Raw genomic sequence first — 23,859 nt, forward strand, 5'->3', positions numbered from 1 at the left:
GATTGTTTAACCTGGAGAAGAGAAAGCTCATGGAGGATCTTACCAATGTGTATTGATGCCTGATGGGAGTCAGTAAAGAAGATAGAACCAGGTTCTTCTCAGCAGTTCCCCATGACAGGACAAGTGGCAATGGGCACAGATTAAAATGCAAGAAATTCTGTTCTTCCAGTCTGTGATTCTGTTTAAAAAAAATATCCTAAAAGTACATTTGTAATGAAGAACTCTGACCTGGCTGTTACCGCTCCAGAATGAATGAGAGGGCAGGATTTCAAACAGGTAAATACTGCTTAAAATGTAGGAGTAAAAGTACAGGGATAAACAGGCAAAGGAAGTAAGTAGAAAAAATTATATTACATAGGTCTATGAAAACATCAGCTCAAGGCTAACTGGTAACCAATAAAACAAACAGACTGTTAGAAAATATTAGAAAGCACTCATAGAATAAAAGAGAAAACATTCCATTCTCAGCCCTAGGGACACTAATTTTTTGTGTACTTTGTCTAGTTCTAGTCTTCTCATCCAAAAAAAAGGATACAGCAGGAAAGCAACTGTACAGAAAAGTAAAAATAGGATAATTAAAATTTTAATGACTTCCATATGAGGAATGATTAAATAGATCATGAGTCCTCTGGCTGAAAAAAGTAAAACTATGGGAGGATATGATGGCAATCTACAAAATCATGTGTAGTATAGAGTAAGCAAATAGACAGTTGCTCACGGTCATGCCTAATCTGAGACGGGAAATCAAATGAAGACAGCAGGCAGAAAGTATAAAGCATAAATAAGGATGCATTTGTAGTTAATCTGTGCAACTAATTGCTGCAGGAGGCTCTATATGTTATTTTGTGTTCAAAATACATGGACGAGAAATTCTCTTCTATGAAGAGAAATACTATTATTTAAGAGAAATACAGCTATTGTATATGAAGACACCATATATATCACACAAAAAGCCCTGGATCTCAAATTGCTTAAGTCTGCAGTACCATTCTGGGCAAGTATCATTACATGCTTGCGCTATTTGTATTTTTATTGCCTAGGCAAAGGTACTCACTGTCACTGGTGACAGATGGACTTTACTCTGACCTGATAAAACTGGTTGCCATAGTAGGCCTTGATTTGCCCCCAGTTGAATTTACACTTCTGCATGCATTTCTTTCAATGATTGTTATAGATTTAATACTGACTGTTGTTTGGCTTACTTGGCAATCCCTGCCTTGATATTGTGTCCTTTGCCCACCAGATCTTCTGATTTATCAGAATTGCTTCACACAATGTTGGGCAAAGGGAAAGACAGTGGTTACTTAATCCACTCCATCCTATTCTAACAGCTAATTCTGCCGGCACATGCGACCTAATGCTAGATGAGGTACATTATCCCTTCAGAGGGGATTATGGATAAGATGGCCTCACAGCAGGGAAGGGGTTACTCCTATTCAGTGTAAGGAGGTGGCTAGCCTTTTCCGCCGTTTTCCACCAGAGAAGATGTGGTGTCTCGAGTGTTATACCTCGTATCTGCCAAAATAACATTTCAAAGCATGCAACTAAGTTTTTCATATTATCTTCAGCAGGCAAATCATTCTAGCACAAAATCAGGAATCTACTCATGATCATCACGCAAGAGTTACTGATCTTCAAAATATGTGTTGGTTTTCTCTGAAAAATACTGGTATGTCACTCTTACATAAAACCATAGCTATTCGAGTAGCTGAAACACTATTTTTCTTGTTGTTCTTCCTCAGATAGCTGGTTCCTGTCAGTTACAACCCTAATGCTGTGTGTAATCCACTTTTAAAACTATGTGGACTATAAGCAGTGTATTTGAATTGCACAGAGCTAATATACTTTTAAATCCCCCTTACTGTTCACAGAAACTGAGCAGGCACTGAGAGGATCAACAGATGGGAGTGCCTAGCTCTGGCTGCTGTTGGAGGAGGAAAGAAACATTATTATACAGTTGCTTCATAAAAATAGGCTGGATTCTTTAGAAAAGGAGTGGCCAGCCACATCAGGATCATTTACATTGCAGTGTGGTCTCCAGAGAAATCCTACCCAGGGTTCTGGGACTGCTGCAGCACTTTAAGTCCTTGCTATTATTTGCTGAATGCAAAATCATACTGATGTGCTAACCATGATTAAGGATGTCACACAGAAAAGGAACCTCCCTGAATCTGACACACATGCCAATAGTCACTTTTATAAACTATGCAAATTACTGCATGAAGAAGAAAAAAAGAATGAGCGTGTTTATGTGTGTAATTTCTGCTAGGGGACCGGTGAGCTTAGCAATCATGCCTGTTTCACTGTGAATCATAACTCCTGACTCACTGCCATGACAACACCTGGGTCAGCCTCACAATGTGTAAATGGGAGAGCAGGATTAGTCTTTGCAACATGATGCCTGTAGACTGCTGTCAGCTTCTCTCTGAAGTGGCTGAGTTTCTCAGTTTCTGCTGGACATTGTGCATAGTTGACAAAACTGAGAAAATCTTTGAAAGTACCAATGAATTAGGGACTTTGACACCTGGACATGTGCATACTCCTGAGACTTTTGTGTACCTAAACAACCTAAACAGAACCTATACATTTCAAGGCCTCTTTTTAGTTGTGATGACATCGGTGAAGGGAGAGAAAGGACAGCCATGCAGTTATGTAGCCACTCTCCCATTGTGAATTTCACAGTTCATGCCAAATTAGGCAGTGCTGGCAGGGAAAACACAAACCCTTAGCTCCTTTGGCGTATCAGCCCTTGCTTCTGCTGTCTTCTATAGCAAAGACCATTATCCTCATGTTTAAACAATGGAAGCTAGGGCAGATGGTTCAAGTGAACTTACCAAAGGCCCCCAGGTGTCTTTCAGACACAGAATGAGACTGAGGGAGCCCTTTGTTGTTTATTCCAGGTTGTCTCTCATGGTTACTGACTCATTACTGACACACTCATCTCTGTTACTAAGGTTACACTGCAGCCAGTTCAGCAGGAACAAACTGTATGGATGGAGGTCCTTCTGGCCTGTACTTGTTCTCAGTAGCTGCCTAAGGGTGCTGCACTATGCAGCTGGTCTAGGGTCCCCTGAGGACACATGAAATCCAATGGCCCTTTTATTATAGATCCCAGCCTAAGGGAGGGACTATAAATAGTTCCCCATCTTTTGAGAAAGGTAATCCCAGTTAGTCCCAATAACCTGTTTTCATGGTCAAGGATATAGCCAAGTCTGTAGCACAGTGGACAGGGGATTTTGATGCTGAGAATACAGGAGCTATCATTGTTAAGGTGTTTTCCCTACTTTGTCACATCCCTGAAGTAATGAAAACCTTAGGAACACTGATGCCATACATTTGCGCTGGCTGACACGGAGCTGACATTTTTCTTTTTCTCTGAGTCCTATATCAGGCCAGGAATGAGGCAGCCTTCCTGCAAAGCTGTAAAGGCAAGAAGGAAAACTCTGAAGTGCAAATTTAATATATCACTCTCTCTCTCCATCTCCGTATGTCATGGGGACCTGCCTTGGAACCAGTTATGCTAGTTTTCTGCCATCAGACTGCTTCCCTTAGCAGTGTATGAAGATTAAGGAAAGTAGACACATAATTATTTACAAATATTATAGGTGGACAAGTAGATCTGCTTGGTGCCATTCTGCCAGAAATTCAGAGATCACCGAGGAGAAATCAATGGGTAACAGCAGAGCATAAAAAAATCTGCAGTCAAAAGATCTCCAATATTATTCTAGGAAAACTAGTTGTCAGGAAGGGCTAACCAAGCTGTTATGGCTTGACCCTCCCACATCTGAAGTTGGGATCAAACGCGATAGTAAATGATAAAAAGAAAAATAAACCCCAGGCTTACTAAAGAAAGGGATTGAGTTAGTTGTCACAAGTAAGTGAGGAGTCCTGATGAGCAGTGAAAAGCATGCAAGAAAACAGGCAGATACTCATGATGAATTACAGCAGGCTAGATGTCTCTCCCAACTCAGAGATGGCTTCAATGAAGAAACCCTACAAAACCTTCACAGGAAAATAAGTACATATTTTGACCCCATTGTTATACATCTACACCTTTCAGTGAACAAATAATATTCTTATTTTGAAGGAGCTAAATCTGAGCAACTTCAATTATACACTACCACTAGCTCCTGTAATAGGGATGAAAAATGCACAACATGGCCTGGCTTTCCAGAGTTAAAATAGATATACAGACAGCAAACAGGTCAATTGCAGCAGTCAGATCCAATCTCAGAGCAAGGGCACTATATAGTTCCACCTGAAGGAGGACAACATGGAGAAACACCTCAAAGAGCATGCCTTAGGAAAGCCTAAAGCACCATGTCCGTAAGCATGAGCTTTGGGACTGTTCATTTAGGGCAGGTTTTGCCTCCTTTTTCTTGCATATGCTTATCGTTCAGGCTAAGGATCTGAATGCCATCCTGGCCAACCCTTTGTTCTAAGTGAGGTATAGAATTATAATCTGAATCAGGACTAGTATCTATATTGAATGGTTTGTTTCTCCAGCTACAATGGGGAAAAAAAAAAATCCCAGAACACAAATACTCTCTGACTTCAAGGGATCCAGTATCCTCTGTAGATTACTTTGCTGGTTGGGTCCACCTTCTAAATTCAAATTTTCACCCTGTTCCATGCTAAGACCCCACAGGTCGTACACACAACAAAACCCACAGAGTATAGATATACTGCTTCTTGTATGACTGCAAAGGACAATCCAAACCACAAAAACTGAGTCATACCTTCAAGAAATCTCAGAGTATTACTAGTAAACAGGCCTGGTATAAATACAGCCAGCCATTTGCACATGTGTAATTATAGAATATGCCTCCATAATTTAATAGGATAATTATTGTTATTGTGCTCATCCTGGGAGTTAGTTTTGAGGTAAAAGAGGCAGGAGAGTAGATCCTGAAAGTGGAAGGCAAGGCACAGGAGATGTTTACCACACAAACACAAAAGAATGGTCACTGTGTTGACCCTGTAACTCAGTTGAAAGCAACTGCCCAGCAAAATCAGGACTTTGCTAGAAGAGCTATGCCCTCTGCAGCCGGCATTCTGACAAAAACCACCACAGCCTCACCAGCACACCTGCCTAGTGCAAACTGCTGACATAGCCTGTCCTTTTTCACTCCCTGTGACTTCAGAAGAGCCTAAGGCCTTGTAGGTGTGTTATGGAGCCAGTCCTTGGAGAGGAGAGGCTGCCCGGCTGGCCCCAGGACGGTAGCACAGATGAAGGACTATTTCAGACCCACATCAGACATGTGCTTGATTAATTTTAAAGGAGTTGCACTTGCTTACACATGGTCTGAGGTAGGTTTCAAGCCGTAATAGCGGGTTAGCTGAATTGGTTATAAAGCGGCTTTCTCACTGGAAACAGTTTCAGAAGAACATTTAGTGCTTTTAATAGAGGATGAAGGATTTCGCTGGCAGGGAAGTATATAGTGTCACGTATCAACTGGCCTACACTGCTGGACATAGCAGGGGTTGCAATCAAACAGGGCTGTTTCGCTGGTGGTGGGTTCCCGAGCAGCTGTGAGGAACAACAAGCTGGCTAGCTGCCATGGTGCACCTCACGCGTTCTACCCCCCACCCCCCCACACCCCGCAAGCTTCTCCCGTTTCTTTCCCCACCGATCCCGACTCCCGATCGAAGAGAAGCTGAACACCCGGGAGTGCAGCCCCTCACAGGGAACCTGCCAGGAGCGTACCGCCCGCCCCTCGGCCCGGGCCCCTCACCGGGCCGCGCCCGCGCCCCGCGCCCCAGCACGCACGCGCGCGGTGACGGCCCGGGCGGGCCCCTCCCCAGCGCCGTGAAGCCCGGGCGGCTCGGCCCGGCCCCGCCCCCCTGCGCACGCGCGGCCCGCAGGGGCGGGGGTGTTTGTCTCCCGCCGCCCCGGGGCGGGCGCATGCGCGGCGCAGGCGGCGGGGGGGGCCAGTGAAAACGGGCGGCCGGCGCGCAGGCGCAGGCGGTGCCGCCGCAGCCTGCGCAGGGAGCGTCGGTCGGGGTCGGGACGGGCGCGCTGCCGGGATGGATGAGGACGTGCTGACTACCCTGAAGATCCTCATCATCGGCGAGAGCGGCGTTGGCAAGTCCAGGTGAGGGGGCGCCCGCCTCCCCCAGCCTCTCCTGCCACGACGCGGGACACCGCTCGGGCCCCGCCGCTGCCTCGGAGGCCGCCCGGCCTGGGCGCGTCCTCCCCTGAGGAGGGCCAGGCCCAGCGGGGGGGGGCTTCCACTCCCCTTCTCGGCCGGCCCCCCTGCCGGGGGGAGGCTGCCCCAGCTCGGGGCTGCCGGCCTCCTCCCTAGGCTTCCCCCGGCCGCCGGTCCGCGGCGGGGCTGGGAGAGCTGCTGTCTGTCTGATCCAGTTGGAAACGGAGGGAGCAGCGCTCCGCCGGCCTGGCCGAGGGAATCTGGGCCTCCCTGTGTGCTGTACAGTTTGTGTCGTACAGACATGGGTGCGGCTGTAATCTCCGTAGCACTGTGAGGCTAATCTGGTCCATAATATGTACATGTAGAGTCACAAGTGACACGGCGCTGGGTGTGTGTGCAGGGGGACAGGGACATGTAAAGTAGGTAGCGAAGTAGTTCTGCAACTCTGCCGATTATACTTTTTCTTGAGTACTTTGAGGTTGATTCCCCACTCCACCCCCCATCCCCTGGCCTTTTCACGGCTCTTTTTTAAGCTACCTTTTTTGTCTTTTACTATTTTTTCTTTTAACTTTTTATGTTAGTGCCATAGATTTTAATAAGGGAAGTGGGATATAAATACAGGAGGTCATCTAGGAGCATTCAACAGTAGTCAAGTTAGATTTTCTGTTTTTATGGCAGTAATCAGAGTCTTCTGCTGTGACGCTAAATAACATGTAGGTTACTAATTAGAACAAAGACCCTTTCTTTGTTAAAAATCTTGACAGTCATTCTTTTGAGGTAGTTACTGAATTGATGTTCTAGTACCTAGTACGGTAGGCCTCTGGTGACACATGATCCGTGCAAATTTCTTTTAGTTGAGGTCGTCCCTTTTATATGTGGCCATACGGAAGAATTTTTCCTGAGACAATATGTACAGTGTTTTTGCGTACCTATTTAAACGCTTTATTTCTTCACATCAGAAAAGTTCTTAAAAGAGACTTTTACGTAAAGGAAATAAAATTGCTATGAAATAATAGCATGACAGTTGTTCAGGTACAGGAACTTAATATTGAACTGTTCCTGGATTTGTGTCACTTATTACTTGACTAGAAAAGGTCAAGTGTTAAAACTTGTGTTAGTGTGGTGTAGTAAGTGGTTGGAGTCCTGACTTATAAACCAAATGCTGCCTTAAACCTGGTCCCTGTGAGTGTTCAGTACTTTGTAGAAGAGAATATCTGCATATGAAAGAAGGGTGGAGAATGTAGTTGGCTGGGCCTGATGTTTTTGTTCTAGTGGCAGTATGAGGGTTCCATATTTTGTTTGTTTTGAGTGAAACTAGTTTTAGTTTTAGCTAAAAATAGCTGCTCTTAAATAGCATCCTGATACAGTCATCTGAAGGTACCAGTAAAAACCTATGTGCTGTCAATTTTTTTTAATTATTCTTTGGTAAATAAAGCTGCCATTTGGTTTTGGGGTTCTAGAGTCAGGAAGAAGGTTGGTCTGTGGTTAACTTCCGAGTTGTCACCCAGCCTTACTGAAGTAAAGGAATTTCAGTAGTCACTTCTCTGTCAATGCAGGACTGTGTCCAAATGCTAAAAAGGACTTGGCTGCTAAATTCACATGCAAAAAGAGAAGAGAGGAGAGAAAAAAAACCAGGGAGACGAAAAATAAATAGGGCTTTGTTTTGTTTTTCTAGCCTGGAAATGAATAGAAGCTGTCAGTCATAGCAAGCAGCTGCCTGCCACATGGTAATATACACTTGCCACAGATGCATAAGACTGATGATTTTAAAAACTGTATGCAGAGAATCTTTGTCTCTTGCCAAAATATTTATACTTGGCACAAGTACAGTGGCATTATGGGCAGCTCTTTGAGGGACCCTACTATTACAGTGTGAGGTGCTGGTAAATCTTAGTTGTAGCTGTTTTTCTATTGGTAGCAAACATCCATCAGGATAGGAGGAAATGTTGTGCACATGAGAGTCCTTATCTACAAAACTGCAAAACAATGGTGAGCTAATTCTACTCTTAAACTTCTGTGTCTTTATTTCTCATGATTGTAGTCCTTACTTTGCTGTGTGCCCAGTTCAAGGAATTATTTCTGGGGTGAAAAGCTGACTTGCAATTTTCTTCTCAAGCTTACAGAAATGCCATGTGAGGGAATATGAAACAAAAATAAAATCTTATTTTTGTAGTCAATTCTGGGAGAACGAAAATAGCGTAAGATAGAAGTTAAATGCTTTGAGACGTAGACCATCTGACCGTTCAAGCCACTGATTTGACAACTACTTGTGACACTTTGTTTTCAAAGAGACATAGAATCATTTAGGTTGGAAAAGACCTTTAAGATCGCCAAGTCTGACTATTAACCCAGGGCTGCGAAGTTCACCCCTAAACCATGTCCCTCAGCATCACATCTACATGTTTCTTAATCACTTCTGTATTCAGATACTCAGTAGTAGATGCAGAGAAGAGCTCAGGTCTCTTCTAGCAGAGCATATCTACTGTACTCCTTTGAACTGCTACTATACATCTTTGGGTTTTTTTTGTAGGAGAGAAATTATGGAAAAAATGAAGTGTTTTATTTAGCTGTGTGATCTTACTGTTACTTTCAGAGTTGCAGTTTATAGGCTTCTCAGAAGCTGTGAATATGCTGCGGTAATAGTAACTCCTGTTTTTCTTCCCTCCATATCAGCCTTCTGCTGCGGTTCACAGATGATACGTTTGACCCAGAACTTGCAGCAACAATTGGTGAGTATGTGCTGATGCTACCTTAGAAAAAATTGTAACAACTTCAGTATAGAACTGTAATTTGTTCAGACTTGCCTAACTAGTTGTAAAGTTCAGACATGTCTGCTTCTCTGTAAGGAAAGAATGATGTGGACGCAGATTTAGCATGAGGTGCTAATTGGTGTAGAGTGTTGACTGTACTGGCCTGTAGTTGTCCCTTTTATGCAAAAATACATCCTCGGCTAGGAAGACAGTTATAAATGTCACCTTTCACCGTGAAGGTGGAAGTCATAGGTATGGGCAGTAAAAAGCTCTAGTGGAACAACCTGCAGTTTGCTGCATGCCAGCATTTCAGGCTACAATAGAAATGTAAGAGCTACTGTCGTGTCTCCTACTGATCTATCTCTGCAAGATAGCGGTCAAGTTGTTTGTTTAGTAATAGTGCTGTCCAGAACTCGTGTTCCATGTGATATGATACTTGGTAGCTATCTTAAGAAGACTTAAGACTTTGTTTAGTGGGGAATGTTAGCTCTTAAAACTGTTGACAATACTAGAGTGTACTGGGCTCTGTGTGTTTTCTGCTTTTCTTCTACAGGGAGAAAATTACAATGTGGCTTTTTCTCTCCTACTTAGTAATCAGTTTCTTGGCAGCTAGACTCTTGAGAAAAATGGAAGAGAGCCAGAATCTAGAGCTGCTGGGGAAAAAAACCCAATGATTTGTCATTGCTATGTTGGTATGATACCTATCAACAGTGAAGTCAGTTGTGCTGGAGGCGAGTGACCCTGAATGCAGAATATACTATATAGACAGTTGTCGAAGGAAGCAAAGTGAAACTTCTAAGAATGTCATGCAGCTCTGTGCCAAATTAATAACTGAAGTAATGGAAAATAGAGATGACACTTCCACATAGTGCATTTCAGTTGCAGTTTTTACTTTTTCTGCAGGAAGAGTTCTGACTAAGGACTTCTGTCAAATTTTTTTTTAGTTCCTCTGTTTATAAACAAAGCCAATTCTGTCTAATTGGTTAAGAAGTCAATAAATTAATCTATTTTTCATTAATGTTAATAAGATACAGGAGTACTACTTCATGTAAAGCATTGAGCGGGCAAGAGGAGGAATATAGCCTATTTTTGTTCATTTCATTGCTTGTAGAAAATGAACTTGTGCAAGTATCCCTGCCTCAGTTTATGAGAAAGGATAGTGTGGAAGGAAACAGGAACGGAATAGACCAGGTGGTGAAGATGGCAGTCTTGTATTCCAGCCTAAATAGTTTTGGCATTGTATATACTTCAAATCACATTACCTTCTTGGTATGCCAACTGTGTGGGCCAGGAAGTCAGCACAGAATAGCTACTTTAGCTTTCATGATGTTTTGGATACCAATAGATTAGTCTCAGTGTGGGCATCTTTATTGAGATATGAATTTTTTTTTGTTAATTTTGGTTGGGTTTTTTTCATTCTATTGCTCATGCATAATACTCTTAATGTCAAAAACTGATATTATTGCACTATTTGAGAAACTAAGGAATTATTTCCTGAAGTAACTCTTCCTCCTTAGGGGTTGTCAAACTGCATAAAAGCAGGTATGGAACTAATTGTTGGCAGTAAAATAGCAACAACTCAAGGTTTACTATCGGCAGATCCTACCCTGCCAGCAGTAGGATCTACTAGCAGGTTCTACCTTGTTCTGTTTCTGTTGGGGAAAAGGAGGAAGAGTACTCAATGTGAGCATTACTTCATATAGAGTTTGAGTTCTGAAACAGATATACTAATCTGGAATGAACATCATTAGGCGGGAAAAGGAAGTTTTTAGAGATTGAGCAAACACTGGCCTAGATCATCCTAGCTGTTGGGCCCCTCCTAGCTGGTGTTTGCAGTAGTATTGTGCAGTAGAGCTAGTGTGACCCCAGCTGTGAAAGTCCTGTAGTATGGTGTGTGGAATCTATTCCACATGAGTGCTCCATTCTTTTTTTTTTTTCCCCCACTTAACTGGAAAAGGGAGCAGAAGCTGGGTCATTCTTACTTATTTTCTTCTTTCCTTTTTTTAAACTACTGGACTGTGGCGTTGCCATTTTTCTGGTGAATGTATTGCTAAGAAGCAACATACTAGCTTTAAATTCAGGGCAATTTAAATTCAGGAAAAAATTCTTAAGAGGTGACTGTTTCCTACTGCATGAAGACAGGTCCTGGATACCAGTTTCAGGTACTCACAAGATAATGAAATGCCACTTTGTGAATCTTGACCTGGATTTCTTTTTGTGCTAATTAAACACTATTTTGTTTTGAGTTTGGGAATGGAAGAGGCTTTCAAATAATTTTGAGGCTTTCCTATTGAGACTGCAGAGTATGGTGCTTTTCCAAAATGAATGGATTGACTACAAATAATGTCATCTTTCAATGTCATCTATATTCTGACTGCTGAACTGATTAAAGGGACTATATTTTTTTAATTTGAAAACATGCTGTATGTTTAAAAAAACCCCAGACAACTGCACGCAAAACCACAGCACTGGGGAAAGCCTTGGCTCCAGCACAGCTGGTCCCTTGCAGTGACCTGTTGAGATGTGCCTTATCTTCATAGCTTGAACAAACCTACTGGATGCAATTGAAATTAAACCATAATCTATTGTTTTGTGTGTTGGGTTTTTTTTTTCTTTTCTTTCAGAGTTTTGTAAAAAATCCTGTGGTACTCTGAGAAGAATAAGCTGCCTTGGGCAAATATTTCAACATTGCAATGTTTTATTCAACCTAGCAGATGTCGTCCTTGTGTTCTCTTGAGCATAATTTGTCACCAGGCTTCATCGCATGGATCTTACCAGACTCTATATAGCCCAGTATTTTCTGTTGTCCTTACTTGCTTGCTCTTTGTATGAGAGATTCTAGAGAAGCGTTCAGTGCAATCCCTATTTCATAAGTGATGTATTGCACAAATCTGATGTCTTTTAAATTTTTAGCCTTCCTTGCACTTGCATTCCTTCAACTCAAAGTTGTCCGACTTGTCAGTTACCTGCAACACAAATAATGCATTCTAGCTGATTTTGCATTTCCTGTAAAAAAGCATGGCATACTGGCCTAAATGCATGAGCAGCGCAAAGATAACAGAGCTATTAAGTCTGTAGCATGTTAGTATGTAGTGCCGAGTGCATTTGGCAGAGGTGGTAGGTGTTAACGCACAGGAGTACAGTCCTAGTAGTACTGTCTTGTTTCTGGCTGCCTTCCAAGGCATGACGGAAAGCACTGCCAGCTTTCTGTTGTCAAGGCTGGAAATACTGTGCTTGCAAGCTCAGAACTGATACCTGTCACACAAACATGTCTGTTTCATGGAGTATTTAGAGAACATTAAGTACCCTGTTTGTTCAATTGAACAAGTTTTTCTTGAGCCCTACATTTTTTCTGCTTGCCCTCTTATGGCAGATTGATAAACAAAAACCTAGTTATTTAAAAGATTTTGTTTTGTTAACTGGCTTTTGTATGTATTGACCTCCTTGGTTTACGAAGAATTGATCACTTTAAATGATACATTTTGCTGTGCTATTAGTTAATTTTTATACTTCTGCTTTTCAGTAATCAATCTATAATGCATGGGGTTTATTCAGTAATTTCTTAATTTACCTGCATTGCTCATGCAGACTTTAAAGCATTAGCTTTTAATTTTAAGCAATCAGCAAAGCTAACATGAAAGTGTATATGCATTTTCCATTGAATGGAAATTGCAGAAGTGCCCAGGTGCAAGTTACCGAATCTGTTTACTGAATGAGAGAAGGATTCTGTGGCTTCAAGATACACTCAATGTGTTTGTCCTGAGGAAAAAAACATTTTTCTTCTTGAAACTACTTTTGTGTTAAGTATCTGACAGACTTGTAATGTTTGCAGTTACAGGTTTTGATGTCAAGACTACTGGATAAGAGTGCACTGTGAGCTGTTGGATGTCCTGGCTGAGCAATGGTGATTTTTATAGTTTAGAGAAAGAAATGTGCAATTACAGTGGAAGAAGAGATTCTATTAATCTCAAAGTTACTGCTGAGTGGTAAAAAATTTGGTAGGACAAGATGTTCTTTAGGATTGACTTGAGTCTATTTGCTAGTGTAGCAGACTTCTATGACTAGGTAAGGTTCTGAGAACTGTTGTTTACAACAAAGTTAATAGTGACTATTTTTTCCTGTGAAAGTAACTCTAGATCAATGTACCATCCTTGCGCATGGTGTGGAGCATTATATTACTGCTAAGTTAACTGAAAAACCAGTTCTGTTCAGTTACTTCAAAAGTTAATGTACTTTGGCAAAATTTTACTTGAAATAAAAGAGTATGGGCTTCTTCCAGCCCAGAATGTAGTCTGAAAATCACTTGACACTTCAGGAAACACTAGTGAGCTGAAGCATTGAAACAGTAGAATAAAAATTGTGTGTATTCTTTTTTTAAATAAAGCTCTTTTAAATCTCAGTTACCGTGAAGTCATAAATCTGCCTGCAATGTGCAGTTTCTTAAGCGTCCCCTGTACCCTCTGTAGCTAAGTTGAATGTGTTTTGGCAGCTGTTTGCACTTGCTTGTAATCTGCATGGCCTTGGGAATACAAGTGCAGCACACTTATTATGGGACCCTACTTAAACATTTTGTGTTAGAATAGTTAAACCAGAAATTCTTACTCTTCTAGCAGGTATGATGATATCCATTTTAAGTCAAAGTGTAAAATGTTTGCGGTTAAACTTGAAAGTTGTTCATATAAAGGTATCGGCTTTCCGCAGTACTACGTTTCAGGGCTGCTGCCTGGTGGCGAGTGAGAATCACTCAAAAATAATTGAAGCATACTTCCAGTTACTTGGTATTGGTAACCTAAGGATTAAACTACAGCAGAAGGGATCATAACTCTGCTCAGCCTCTCAAACTGTTATGTGTTGTTATATCATTTAAATTTGTAGCCATTAACATCTTGTCCTTGGCTTGAGTTTTGTGCAGCTTGTCCCTGGGCAAGTGATAGGATGCTAGTTAATTCTTGTGTATTTGAAAAAAAAAAAAAAAGTGTGTGTGTGTGGCAGATTGTCAGATGTTGAGCTAGATGACTTGCCAACAGCATAACTGTTACCACGTTGTCTGTTTTTTTGTTTGGTCACTTGAGTGTGGTATTGGTGAGACTCTGATGTTCCAGCATCTCTCATGGGGATTCCAGTATCTCCAAATCATCTGAACCTTACTTGATATGTGTGTTAGAGGAATTGCTGTCATCTAACTCTATTTCTCACAGGATAGCAATCATGTAGTAGATGAGTCACTGTCTGTATTGGTTTACCTCCACATGATCGCCTTGATGGGATTTGGTCAGATTGTTTGAGATAGGGAAACAGGGCAAAATAGATACCTGAACTTAGCTTCCTTCTTTATTTTGAAAGTATGTTGTTCCTCAAGACCATGAATGTATTCAAGGGGAACACACACATGAGTAATGAACAGAAAATGAATCCATTTGAATTATAAACTTTGTCCTGGAGTATGTGCTTTAATACAGATATCTATTGTATGCCTTCCATGAAATATTTTTGAGTTCAGTGGCTTAAAAGGCCCTTAGGCTTTTGCAAAAAGCCTGTCAGCAAGAAGACCTTGAGTTTTGGACAAGGTTCGTGAATAACTAATGAAACTTACTTTTCCAGGTCATGTCAAAAGATGACTTATTTTCTGTGTTTGATTTTTTTGTTTGTTTGTTTTCATTTTACTTTTGCTTTCAAAAATAGCTGCAGTCTGTTTGAGGAACTAAAATGTTTTTCCTCCTGTAGGTGTGGACTTCAAGGTGAAAACTATTTCAGTTGATGGCAACAAAGCCAAACTGGCAATATGGGTAAGTGTCTGAAGTTCTTAATGTATTCTTTGCTTTAGGAATAGTGATGGCTTGTATAATGTACAGTTTGTATAGAATCCTTATCTATTTAATGTGAGGGCAATTAGGAGGAGTGGAAGGTTAATACTGAATGATTCAGAAGGTGGAATGAACTGTGGGACAGCTGGCCAACGGGGTAATTCTGTTGCCTATGAGCTGCTTCTGCAGCATGGATGCCAGGTCTGGTTGCAGTAAGAGTAGAGAAAAGGAGGAGTAAAATGGCACTGTGTCAGTTGGACTTTAAAACAGTGTATGTGGCTATTCCTAGATTATTTTTTTAATGAGTAATTAATTTTTTAACTTCTAAAGAGCTGTTGCTGATCTGAGACTTCCCTGTATACATTGTTTTCGTCTGTACTTGACAGGTTTTAAAATAAGCTTCTTAACCTAAATGTTTTAGGCAAAATTTAGTAGTGTATTTATAGGTTAAGAATTACTGTTCCATGCTCAAATGTTACCTCTTGAAACAATTTTTAGCCTAAAAACTTCCTAGCCATTATATAAAGACTTTTATAGGCTTGAGGTCAGTGTTACTTGTAGCAGATGCAGCTAAAAGAGGGAGAGGCAGTGTATGTAATCTTAGCCTTAGACTGCTCAACGTCTACTCTAGTTAAAAGTAGAACTTCTGAATTCATGGCAGGTGAAGAAAGAAAATGTATGTCCAAGCTTGTTTTAAACATTCTCCATTCTGCAAACCAGCCCCCACACTTGTATGACTTGAAGCATCTTTTGAATATTCAGACCCAGTTGTGACTTCTTGTAGCAAGCAAGAATAAAACCTTGTTTCATATATAAGCAAGATACCTGACCTTTACTTCCTTGAGAAATAGTAGGAAAATGTGAAATACATATTGCAATACTTCTGTTGCTTTGAGGGGATTTCATACCTTGACTGACAAACAGGGCTTATGCCTTATTGTGACAAAAGTAATCATCGCTGAAATAAATGGGTTTGACAAGAAAATAACTGGAACAACTTGACAAACAAACACATAGGAGGAAAACTAGACGGATGGCAGAATGATGAGTAATCATGGGATGAAAAATACTACATAGGACTAGTTTAGGGTTTATCTTCTTTCATGTTGGTGAATATGGATAAATTGTTCTGAGGTAAACTGGAAGAGAAAAGATTCTGAAGGTGTATCATGACACAAAACTAGTTTGAGATGTTTGGGATGGTCTCAGTGACTTGTAGAAGGTTGGAAGTCCAGTTCAGTTTTTCAGGTTCTTTGGCAGGGAACTGTTTTGAATCCACAGTGTTTCATGTGTTGCTTTTAACCTGTGGTAACCTGGATGAAGTTATTTAAACTTCCTGTGCATAAAGTCTCCAGTGAGTGTGCACTATAACTTGTCTCTGATAAGAAGACAGCATTCTAATATCTGGGTTTTTTTGCAGAGCTGTTGGCACCTTAAATTTGAGGATGTAAATTCAACTTTACTTAAAACTAGAAAAACCTCTGACTTATTTCTGCTTCTGCTGTGTCATAGCATGTTAAATGCATTTACCCTGGCACTGAATCAAATTTAATTGGATCAAAGTGATTAAAGTGAGGGAACTAGTTTTGTTGCCGTGGGTTTTGATGCTTGTTAGGAAGTCTTAATTAGTACTGCAGCTTTGCTTCTTTCTTAGGGATTGCTGCTGTATTAGCTGCAGATCAAATGCTTCTGCAGAAGTGGTTGTCTTACTGCTACATAGTCCAGTTATTTACAGCACCTAACGGTTTAAAGGTGTTTCCCAGGATAAGCTACATAAAAACTCAAAGTTAACATGCAGTAAAACAGCAGGGGAGAGTATCAGCTCAGTTAATCTGATAGTGGAATGTACTTTGAATCTTACTTTGTATGTTCATTACAAACAGAATACCTGAGAGCTAAACTGGATTCTGCTCATTCTGAATAATGGAACTTTCTGAATGTCTTTTTAGGATACTGCAGGTCAGGAGCGGTTCAGGACACTAACACCCAGTTACTACAGAGGTGCACAAGGTGTTATCCTCGGTAAGTGTAGCTTTGATGCCATTTGGAATAAGTTTGTGGGTTTCTCATGCATTGGAGTTACATAAACTCACGTAACCTTTCTATAATACCTAACTGGTATTGAAAAATCATTGTATCTGTGTTGAACAACTTCTGTATTAAAGGATCCTGAATTTGTTGTCTGACCTCTTTCTCACATGGTCAGTCTCACTGGCCTGAGAACCACTGATTTTTGCATGAGATTAAAAGCTACTGCTATTTGAAGGGATAGCTTGGAGCTTTTCCTGCTGACAGGAATTTGCCTTTTATTTATTACTTTTGGTTTTTTGTCTGTGCTTACTAGCCCAGAGTAAAAAATAAATCAATTTTATTTTTCTTTTCTCCTGGGTGTATTCTTTCTGTATTGGTGTATATATATGGCTTTCTGTCTTTCTTCTTCCTGTTCCTTGTTATTAATGAAATTAATACAAACACTGGAGTCCGACTGGAATTTTTTGCTATTTGTGTCTCTATACTGATGGGATATTACACAGTCAGAATCACTTAGAAAAGGCTACCTGCTAGCATAAAAAGCATCAGTCTGTGTAGGAGAAACTCTGGCCAAAGCCCGTAACTGCAGCTTCACAGGGAAGCCTCTTGCTTTTCTTTTGTGTATGGAAACATGTTAACTAGGCACTGAGCTCTGAAGTTCTGCTTCTCCACTGCTAGAAGTGAAGAGCTGACTAAAGTAAGGGCAGGGAAGTAAGTTTTAATTTATTTTTTTTTTTTGAAGTTGTCTGACTTGAGAGATTCTTGGTAAGGTATTGTGTCCAGTTAAATTGTTTCATTTAGAATAACCTCTGTCATGACTCTTCCTGGTAGGTTTTGTTTTGTATGTACTATTTCTCAAGTCTGGGTTGCATTATCATCCTGGTATAGGGAGATGCTGTCAAAGCATGTCTTATTGAGTCACTTAATTGCTGGCACTGAACCTGTCACTTCCTGTTGAAAGCTGTAAAAGTAAATAAGCACTGTTGGGGAGCTAGCAAGTCCTGCTGTTGAGATTTGCTTTCTCATTTTATTTAATAATCTCCTGATTTGTTTCTTTGTTAAATGACTTCATAAAAATAAGGTTGTTTCATGCAGGCCAAGCTGTAGACTTGAGTGAAACCAACTATTTATGCCTGTGTGCATATGGGATATGAGAATGAAGGAAAAAGTACTTTCATAGCTTGAAATGGTAGCTATTAGATAGTTGCTGGATAGTGCATTTTAGGTTTAATAAAGTCTGCTTTTTGTCTGCCCTTTCTGCTCCTAGCATGGCTTATTAGTTATATCCCACACAAATGCTAAATAGTTTGAAACACTGAAATGCTGAAAATGCAGCACTGGTTCGGTAATATTTGTGAAGATTTGGTGATCGGGTCACTTTCTTTTTTTTTTTTTAGCCAAATCAGTAGCATAGCAGTGCTGTTAAGTCTTAACTATCACTAACTCAGTGCAGAAGTTTATGCCATCCTCTTTGCATATCTTTTGTGTAGTGAAGTTAAGTATTCTACCTCAGGATCTGTCTGCAAGTTAGAATATTTTTGGAAAATGATAATCTCTAGCCTGTAAGCTTGGATGTCAAGATAAATTAGTCTACTAATAATTAGATACTAACTAACTAATTAGATAAATTAGACTACTCTCAATAGATGACTGAATCTTATAGTTGTTCCGCATTAGTATCATCAGTTATTTGAGCTGTTGGATGTTCAACATTTTTCCTGTTATTGTCTTGCTGTAGTAAGTAAAATGGAATCTTTAGGACTCCTTCAGTTTTCTTATTCAAAAAAACATAATTTTTGCTCTTTTTTAACATAAACTGTATTTCTTGGAAAAATATTGTGGAAAAAATATTGCTGATGTCTTTCAGTTTATGATGTCACCAGAAGAGATACTTTTGTCAAGCTGGATAACTGGTTAAATGAACTGGAAACATACTGCACAAGGAATGACATAGTGAAAATGCTAGTTGGAAACAAGATTGATAAGGTAATCAAATTCAACTGCTTTAAGTAATCTGTTGGTGTATTTTGTTAATAATGCATATTAATGCTGCTTCTTATTCTAGGAAAACCGTGAAGTTGACAGAAATGAAGGTCTCAAATTCGCAAGAAAACATTCCATGTTGTTCATAGGTATGTTATAGATATTTGCAGGGATCTTACTTGATTTTTGTTACATAATGAAAAATACCATCTGTAGGACAGATAGTCTTTATATGTATGATCCAATTGATGATATTTCTCAGCTGCAGTAGATAGAAAGGCAATAGGTTTTCCCATTATTTTTTTTTAAATTCTCCCTAAATATATCCAGATATCTCTTCTAACTGTGGACATGTGTATTGAAATTCATGAGGATTAAGGGCAGAATGCAGCTCTACTGTAGTTTGATAAAACCTGTTTGGGGTTTTGTCTGACTTCTTTTCCCAGCTGACTTGCTAAATTAATAACAGAAGCAAAATGAAAGAGGGGGAATTGGTACTAGCGGCCAGCTTTCAGTATAGCAAAAGAGGTGGCACTTGACAGAAACCTGTATTAGATCTGGGATGTAAAAATAGGTAGGAATATAATCAATGGATAAATGGTGGGTGGGATTGAATAATGACATAATCATGACTGGAGCAAATATGTTAGTCTCCTATTGCTGCATAATGAGATGGGTCTTGTGGGCAAAGCTTTGTAGTAAATTAAAGTGGGTGGTGAAGTGATGCTTTATGCATAAATTTGTTGTGTGTTTCATTTGAGGATCAGCAGGGACCACTACTCCAGTAGCAGAGCAGTTCACTGACATGTCCTGTACTTGGACTTATGTTCTTCCTGTCTGACTAATGGTGTATTTTGTCTAGTACTTTGCAGTGTTTCTTTTTGGCTACAGTGTCATATATGGAAGGAGTAGTTAAATTTAAGGCACAAGCTGTTAAGTGGATGAAAGGTGGAAAGAAACATGAAAATTAAACTAACTGAAGATATGTATCTGCATGCTACATATGCGAAGTATGTGCATGACTGTGTAGAAGAACAGGGCAAGCCCTAGTGGGACTGAACAGTTTCAGATGGTAACTGTGGCTCTCATAACATAGCCTGTCAGCATATTTCTTGGTCTTAGCCAGAGTAAGGCTCCCGAGTGAATTTACCTAGAATTCTGCTAACTGCAGAAGAAATGTGATCTCTTACTGGCTTTTATCAGTTGAGTTGTATCATGGAGGCTGACCCAGAATCCTGTAGTATGGATCCTTTTTTCTTACGGTACGGTGGTACTTCGGTTACGGCTAATGTACAGAACTGAAATGCAGAAGAGCAACCAAGTTTATCAGACACCTTAAGTAGAGCCCTCTTTCCTACTGAAGTGCGTTTCACACTAAGATAAAGCTAAGCTATAGCTGTCTCTATATTCTAGTGACATTCAACTTGGAAGCTCTTCTATTAAGAGTCTTGAGGTGCTGCCTTATGTGGTGACAGATAGCATACCTACTAATTCTGGCAGTGCTATGTTGTTATAGAATATAATGTAGAGTTGTAAGTCTAGGTTAGGCTGAGAATTAACTGAAAGAAATACTAAAGAAGTTACTAGAAGCTATGCTGACACTTAACTTCTTGTGTCCCTTCTCCAGAGGCAAGTGCAAAAACCTGTGACGGTGTACAGTGTGCCTTTGAAGAACTTGTTGAAAAAATCATTCAGACTCCTGGACTGTGGGAGAGTGAGAGCCAAAACAGAGGTGTGAAGTTATCAAACAAGGAAGAAGGATATGGAGGAGGAGGAGCATGTGGTGGATATTGTTCTATGTTATAAACTTTGGGAAGCTTATTCTTTGCGTATTTAAACAGATAGTGACATCCTTCTGTACATAAATTCATTAAATGCTATTTTTAGGGACCTTGCAGTTTGCACATATTTGTTTTGTATCATGGCAGTGAACACTTGTAGGAAAAATGTTCTGCAGCTTTCAGTTTGAAAATGTTATGGTAAGCATGCCCAGTTTGCAATCTTCAGGTTTTTATAAGTAGCATAAATAATGTGCAAGAACAAATGCACTAAAAATTTTATGACTGTATACATTCATTGTTTAACTATTCCAAACAAATCCATCTAGCAGAAATACATTACTGCATTGTATGTTCTTTGTCTTATTTTTAAATACCCTTGAAATTATAGAACTATATAGTGTGCACAGATCTTGAAACCAGTGTGAGCTATAAATGTTACATTTCATCTCTTCTAGTAAATGCTATTTTATGGTATTAAAAACAGCAAAATTGTACAGTTCTTAGACAAATCTGCTAAATTTTTGTCTTTCAGCAGAGCTGTCTAAAATACAAATTGGCAAAGGCCATTGTTGGTATCAGCACCTTCTTGAAGAGATGCTTTGAAAGCTTCCTTTCCTTTTTTCTTTTTAATCATCACTTCAGTTTATGGCTTAACTGGAGTTTTAATCCTGTGATATTTATAAACTAAATTTGTGGTACTCTTGCACTCTAGGTTTTTACAATGCGGTCTACTTTAGACTTACTGTAGAAAGGCTTTGTTATTGGCAAGGGGTCTGAATGACATCTTTGTTCTTTCATTGTTAATCAGTTTGGCACACTTCAGTACGGATGCCTAATTTTCCTAAATGTTTGCAATATAACTTTTATCTCAAACTGTAGCTCACTGTGGCTGTGAAGATCTCTCACGTCTGCTTTGTGCGGCTACTCGTTCAGAAATAAAACTTCTGTCACAGACACAGAACTTGGATCTCTGTATGGAAAAATACTATTGCAATGAGTATTCACTTGAATTTACTGTATCAAAGCTAATAGTTTGTTTCAGAAGACTTGTATAGACTAATAAATTTTTTTCCACAGTATTCAACTTTTCTAACCACTTCCTATTGTAGAGTTGTATATTTTCTACACATAACAGTTTAAACAAGGTCACTTCTTACGGACAAATTATTTCTGATTTCTGAAGGGCAAGACAAGGATGCTGGGTGTTTGTTTTTTTTTTTAAATAATCATATAGTGCAATCAGTAACTGAACTATTGGGCAGTTTCTTGTACATACAGTGAAAGACAGTACCTCTTATTACTGCAAGGTTTTGTGTAAAGGTCAGCATACATGATCTGTATTTCGCAGCAGGTCTTGGCTGCGTCTGTTAAAATACACTTTATTCTTCACATGGAAACTGTTTTCTATTCTGTTTTACACTTGCTAGAAAACAATACCAAAACTTGAAGACTTAACCATGCTAGTTGTTTTTACCAATTATTGTATCTATAGTATTGTTGATGTAGTAGGATAATTTAAATATGTAAATGTAATTAATATTAAATATACATTCATATTGTATTAAAATGTTAGCTTTGTATTACTGTTTCATGCAGAATATGTGGTCTGAGCAAATCTTGTTTGTTAGCATTGAGATCAAAGGATTTTGGTTTTTGTAGGCTAGCAACAGAGGAAACTTGTAGGAGCAGTCAAACTCAGAATAATTTATTTTAGTAAGCTTTCAGTAATATTGGGCAAGTATCATAAGGCTGGCAGATGCCTGTAATGTATTTCCTTACCTGTTTTTCCCCTAGTGTGGGTGCATCCCTGTGGTGAGAAGAGACTGAATTTTCAGTGTCTCACAAAAGGTCCTTTTATCACAGGACCTGGATTCATCTTTTGCCCTGCCTTTGCCAGATCTGACAGCCCTTGTCAAAGGGAGGAACTGCAGGGCACTCTGAATAGCGGGCATTGTTCTGCAAAAGAATCAAGTCATTTTCTCTTTCCTGTGCAAAATTTTTCTGAGAGGACTCTTCTGAAACAGCGTATTTTGTGAGACAAAGCAGTTAGACAGCTCTCTATTTTTTTTTTTTTAAAGCAGATGTTTTCTAATTGAGTTGCAGCTTGATTGTCCATCTTCTTCATCTTTTAAGCATGTTTGGTTATGTCCCTGAAAAACGGCTTTTCTTAGGGTCTTATCTCCTTTCATCATTGTTCTGTCAAGGAGCAGTGTACTGGAGGGTTGGGTTCCTGTGCTTCCAATATTTGTCAGAGTAAGTTTAAGAACAATTATTTTTACTTTTTTTTTTAATATCCTTCCTCTTCTCTATCCCTTTTTTGTGGGGGTGGGGTGAGAGCTGCTGTCTTTACTTTCAAAGTGAAGACTTTGCAGGTCAGAACTATCACCATTATCTCCATCTCCAAGTGCGCTTTCACGGTTGTAGATGTAATGCAAGTATATCTGAAACTATTGCAAGTCGTATCATTAACCTCTGCTTAATACTGATTCAAGCCTGTGTCTTTGCGGAGTATTGAGTATTGCAATCAGAGAAGTAAGCGCAAGAAATTCTTCAGTCTACCTCAGTAGGTAGCTGAGGGATAATGGAGATGGCTATTGTTCACTCTCCATCAAGTAATGGGAATGTGTCCATTTCCATGGCAGGTAGTCTTATAAGAAAATACTAAACCAGAATGAGGTAACTGAGAAATCTTACATGATCATGGAAGACTGTTGAACTGAAGTTGTTTCCAGTTCATTTACTCTGTAGTCAATACTAAAAAATTTAAGTACTTGCGGCTGACAGAGGCTTTCTGTAGTCTTTACACTAGCCTGGAAGAATATGGTATAGCAGTTGCATCGGGAGGTGGGACAGGCTTCTGGTGGAGATTTCAAGAGGCTTTTATTTATTTTATTGCTAGCAGGGCTTTTATCCAAACTACAGCATCACTTTTCCTATTCTGCTGCAATAATGAGATCAACAGCCGGCTCAGAGTAAGTCTTCATAAAATGAAAACGTGAGTTCAGTAAGTCCCCAAACAATACCAATGACTGTCTCATCAGCCTTGGCAGAACTTCAGGAAACAGAGGTGGTCTTGCTGCCATCACATACCACAGTGGTAATTACTCTGTATACTTCATTTGGTTAGTTCCCTTGTTTGCCAGTAACCTGGTATATAGTGAACAACAGCAATCCTTCTAATCTTGCCCCATAGTTTAGTGTAATAATTCTATGTTTTCAGGCTGAATGCAATGCACATTTTCAAACACTTGCAAAACTTGAGCAGCCTGTGTTGTGATCAGCACCAGTTACTGCTATTTAACTACTGGAAGATTGATACAAATGTTCAAGGTGCTGCATCCAGCCTATATATGCTATCTTG

General features: G+C 39.8%; 1 protein-coding gene across 1 annotated transcript; it reads left to right on the forward strand.

Annotated features, from left to right (window-relative positions):
• The first annotated feature begins 5,938 nt into the window (after window positions 1-5,938).
• Window positions 5,939-22,078, forward strand: RAB18 (RAB18, member RAS oncogene family). Its single transcript, XM_056336738.1, has 7 exons — window positions 5,939-6,095; window positions 8,823-8,878; window positions 14,624-14,685; window positions 16,653-16,725; window positions 18,602-18,720; window positions 18,800-18,866; window positions 20,345-22,078. Exons 1-7 carry the CDS (start codon window positions 6,028-6,030, stop codon window positions 20,521-20,523), a joined length of 624 nt encoding a protein of 207 aa, XP_056192713.1. The 5' UTR covers window positions 5,939-6,027; the 3' UTR covers window positions 20,524-22,078.
• Window positions 22,079-23,859: the final 1,781 nt, after the last annotated feature.

This window comes from Falco biarmicus, chromosome 4 (genome assembly GCF_023638135.1).
Source record: "Falco biarmicus isolate bFalBia1 chromosome 4, bFalBia1.pri, whole genome shotgun sequence".
Classification (NCBI taxonomy): Eukaryota; Metazoa; Chordata; class Aves; order Falconiformes; family Falconidae; genus Falco; species Falco biarmicus.